Raw genomic sequence first — 3,597 nt, forward strand, 5'->3', positions numbered from 1 at the left:
AGATTCCTAGAAAACGCCGCCTTGCGTGGCGTGGTTCTCACAGAAAGACCTGGGAGAAGAAGCAAAGGACATTGGGGAGGAGCTGAAAGCCTGCTTGCGAACTAGGGTGTGTGCGTGCGCGTGCGCGAGTGGTTGCGAGCGCTCATGGGCGCGTACCAGTTCGTGGGCCACTATCTATGAATACAAGCTCCTCTTCCGGTTTGTCTAGAGACTGCGCATGCGCATCGCTGGCCTTTAAACGTGCACCGCCGGTCCATCCGGTAAAAGGACCGGCCTACAAATTACGAGTTTGTTCCTCCGCCACCTAGAGGAACTATTTTCTCTCAGTCTGGTAAATACTTTTAACTAACCACCTCCAAATAAGGAGCATATACCACCCGATTTATCTCAGTAACCACATAATGAAAGCTTCTTAGGGTTTATTCTCGCTCAAAGTAGACAAAAGTCGGAGAGACATCTCGCGGAGGGATCCGATTTGTTGTGGTGAGGTGCAGAGGTGGGGGGAGGAGACGCTGACAAACCAAGATGGCGGTGGCGGCGATGAAACCTGCGGCGACCGGGACTTAACTGTAGTAGCAAAGGCTGCAGTAGTTGGTAGGCAGCGGCAGGGTGTGGAAGAAACGGAACAGGATTAAGGGTCGGTAATAGAAACCTCAGGCTGAGACTTTTAGAGTACGGCACCCGCCCCCCTAGGCCCTGACGGGCGGTGGCCGTCCTGCTTAGGGCCTAGACTCCGAGAAGTGCCTCGGTTTCAGACAGCGGCGGCGCCATGAGTCCTTAAGGGCGGTCTGAGCCCTCCCGATCTCTGGCCCAGCCCTCGGGCCCACCATGGAGCTGGGGTCCGACGATTTCCTACCGCCGCCGGAGTGCCCGGTGTTCGAGCCTAGCTGGGCCGAGTTCCGAGACCCTCTTGGCTACATCGCGAAAATCAGACCCATCGCCGAGAAGTCCGGCATTTGCAAGATCCGCCCACCTGCGGTAAGGCCGGGAGCTGATGGTCGCTGGCGGCGAGCTTGTGGGTGGATCCGGGTAGCCCGTGGTGAAGTCCCCAGCGGAGGGCAGCAGGTGTGGGAAGATGGATTGACTGGGATCTTGTGGGTGCCTTGCTCATCGTAGAAAGGGTACTGGAGTTAGGGGTTCTCCCGTTTTGTGGCATGCCAGAGACCTGGGGTCTGAGCCCACTCCCACCCACCCTGCTCTTGAGATGCTAGTGGGCTGGGGAGAGTTCGCAGGGAGGCACGGAAAATACATCTGGTAGTTTGTGTCCTTCTACATCAAGGCTATGCTCAGTAATGACTACTGTGTCATTTTCTTTAAGGCAGGCTGTGTGGTGTAGTGGAAAGATCACACTCTTAAATTCAGGGAGACAGAATTTAAAACTACTTAGAAGGTTAGCATCTGTATGACCTTGGGCATGTAAGGTAATCTCTGAGCCTGTGAAATTGTGTGCTGGGGAATAATGAGATTAAACTAGGTAACATAGTACACTCTGGTAAGTGGTAATTACCGTGATTCTGGAGGTGCTTGATGTGGTCATTGGTTTGCTCCTGTGTGTGTTGACTCATGTTTACTCACACCCTGTCAGGCCAATTCATCTATGATAATATCCTGGCCTGATGGGTCAGTGAGGAAATCATTCTCACACTGGGTGCTTTTTCTGCCTCCTCAGAGATGGGTTTAGGAATTGGTTCCGTTTTTCTAGTTGAAGGCAATGTCAGAACTTGCGCAGGGTCTCTGCAGACTTTCTATGAAGAAATTTAGACCAGTTAGCTTGGTATGTCCCTTCTCAGAAGATTTCTACTCTACCTCTGGCCCAGAATGTTGGTGATCCTATAAGATAAGGCTTTTTTTGGATCCCCAGAAACAGAGCAGAGCTATGGAAATCTGTCTTGGTTCCCAAACGTCAGCAAAAAGGACCATATCTTTGGTACTAGTCCTGACTTGACCAGAAGTTTTCCAAAGGCTAGGACAGGCTGCTGCCTCGCTGACACTGGAGGAGAGATGACGATTAGTGTTTAGTGGCCACATGGGATTTGGTGGGTTGGATTGAGTTCTCTTGCAGCACTGTGTTTCTGAGGAGGTGATCCAGGATGTGGAGCCTCATTCCCACCTGAGAAGACCACTACAGGTCTCCTTATCTGACCTAATGTTTTTTGTGCCCTTCCATTGGCTGGCTTTAAATGGGTCCTCTAGGGTCTAGGAAGAGTTTGGTAAGCTAATTTTTTCCTTGTTGGAGCCTGGCTACAGTGTCTGAGGATGCTTTTCTCTGGTGAGTTAGTCACAACTGGTAGTAACAGGCCTGGAAGGTCAACCGAAAGGAAAGGTTGGACGCCTGGATCACATTGAGGAAAATTCTTTGAAGTAGTCTGGAGAGGCACCTCTGACCTAGGGATAGTTGAGATCTGAATTTCCCTTTTTCTCCCTCGGCCTTTTGGGAAGGTTGGCCTTAGATAGGTGCGATTACCCTGCTTTGGGGGACCAGGATGGGAAAGAATGACAAGCCCATGGTGTGTGTATGTAGTAGTCATGTGTGTCCGTGTGTGGCCAGAAAGGACTGTCCTTTGGTAGGTTTCTTTTTTCTGCCCCAATAGCTTGCTTCTTTCCAGTCCAAGAGACCTGACTCTGTTTTTGTTGTTGACGGTTTTGTGTCCCCCGTGTCGTCCCCCCCCCCCCCCGCCCGCTTAAAACACCTTTAGGCCCTAAAGCACCTGGCTTTCTTCTGTTTGGAACTTGAATTACTCACACAAGTGATACTTGAGTTCAGGATGCAAATCTGTGTGCGAGTAGGTATTGGAGTTTGTCTTAGAGGGGTGGTTTTGGGTTTGAATTTCAGAGCATATGACTGCTACACTTGGTATAGATGGATGGGCCATATGGGAGCTTCATAGCTTCTTGAATTAGATAGCCATCCTGTTTGTCACCACACTCTAAATACCTTCATCCTGAGCATTTTGTACTGGTATGGGACTGAAGATGAGAGGTTTGCTGGACCTTCCCCATCTCTCTGTTGTAGCTCCTGCTTTAGGATTTCAGTTCTGCAATCTCCTGTCAGGTGCTTGATGTTGCACTGATTCGTTAGAATTTGGCTGAGCAGGAAAAAGGGATACCTGGAGTTTTGTGTTTGAGCACCTTTCTGTCTGGGTTATCTGTGCTGATGGGAGTGTGGTTGACGGTAATAGAGTATGGGGAGCTCCACTGGGCTTAAGCTATACCATTATTAGCCTAAATTTTTTTTCTCTCCTGCTTTACTCAGCCTCAGGTTCTCTCTCTCTCTACTACTGTGGGTTGGGGAAGAACATGTGTACTTGCAAATAAGAATCCTCTGGCTCCTTTTCTAAGAGGGCGAGCATGCATGCAGAAGAGATCAACAGCCTTCTTTTCCCATTCCTTTACCCTCCTTTCATATGTATGCACTTGTGTATGGATGCTGGTAGCTTGGTGTAGTGCAAAGAACCATTGATCAGAGGACATGGATTCTAGTGTTGGTTCTATTGCTAACTAGCATGTAGTGTCTTCTCCCCAATTGTAAAATGAAGGCATGGATCTAGGTTATTCTAGGGTCTTTTTTTTTTTTAAGATTTATTTATTTATTTATTT

At 49.2% G+C, this 3,597-nt stretch overlaps 1 protein-coding gene across 6 annotated transcripts in view; it reads left to right on the top strand.

The window, feature by feature from the left end:
* The first annotated feature begins 455 nt into the window (after positions 1–455).
* The window catches only part of Kdm5c (lysine demethylase 5C), a 41,797-nt gene continuing 38,655 nt past the window's right edge, over positions 456–3,597 (top strand). For 2 of the 6 annotated variants that reach the window (XM_026784772.1, XM_005358894.3), the window contains exon 1: positions 457–978. In XM_026784772.1, coding sequence (XP_026640573.1) covers positions 829–978 — 150 coding nt within the window. In that variant the 5' untranslated portion in view covers positions 457–828. Of the gene's footprint in view, positions 979–3,597 lie in introns of all 6 variants that reach the window. The other 4 variants (XM_005358893.2, XM_026784771.1, XM_026784770.1 and 1 more) reach the window with 3 other exon arrangements.

Source organism: Microtus ochrogaster, chromosome X, assembly GCF_000317375.1.
Source record: "Microtus ochrogaster isolate Prairie Vole_2 chromosome X, MicOch1.0, whole genome shotgun sequence".
Taxonomy (NCBI): domain Eukaryota; kingdom Metazoa; phylum Chordata; class Mammalia; order Rodentia; family Cricetidae; genus Microtus; species Microtus ochrogaster.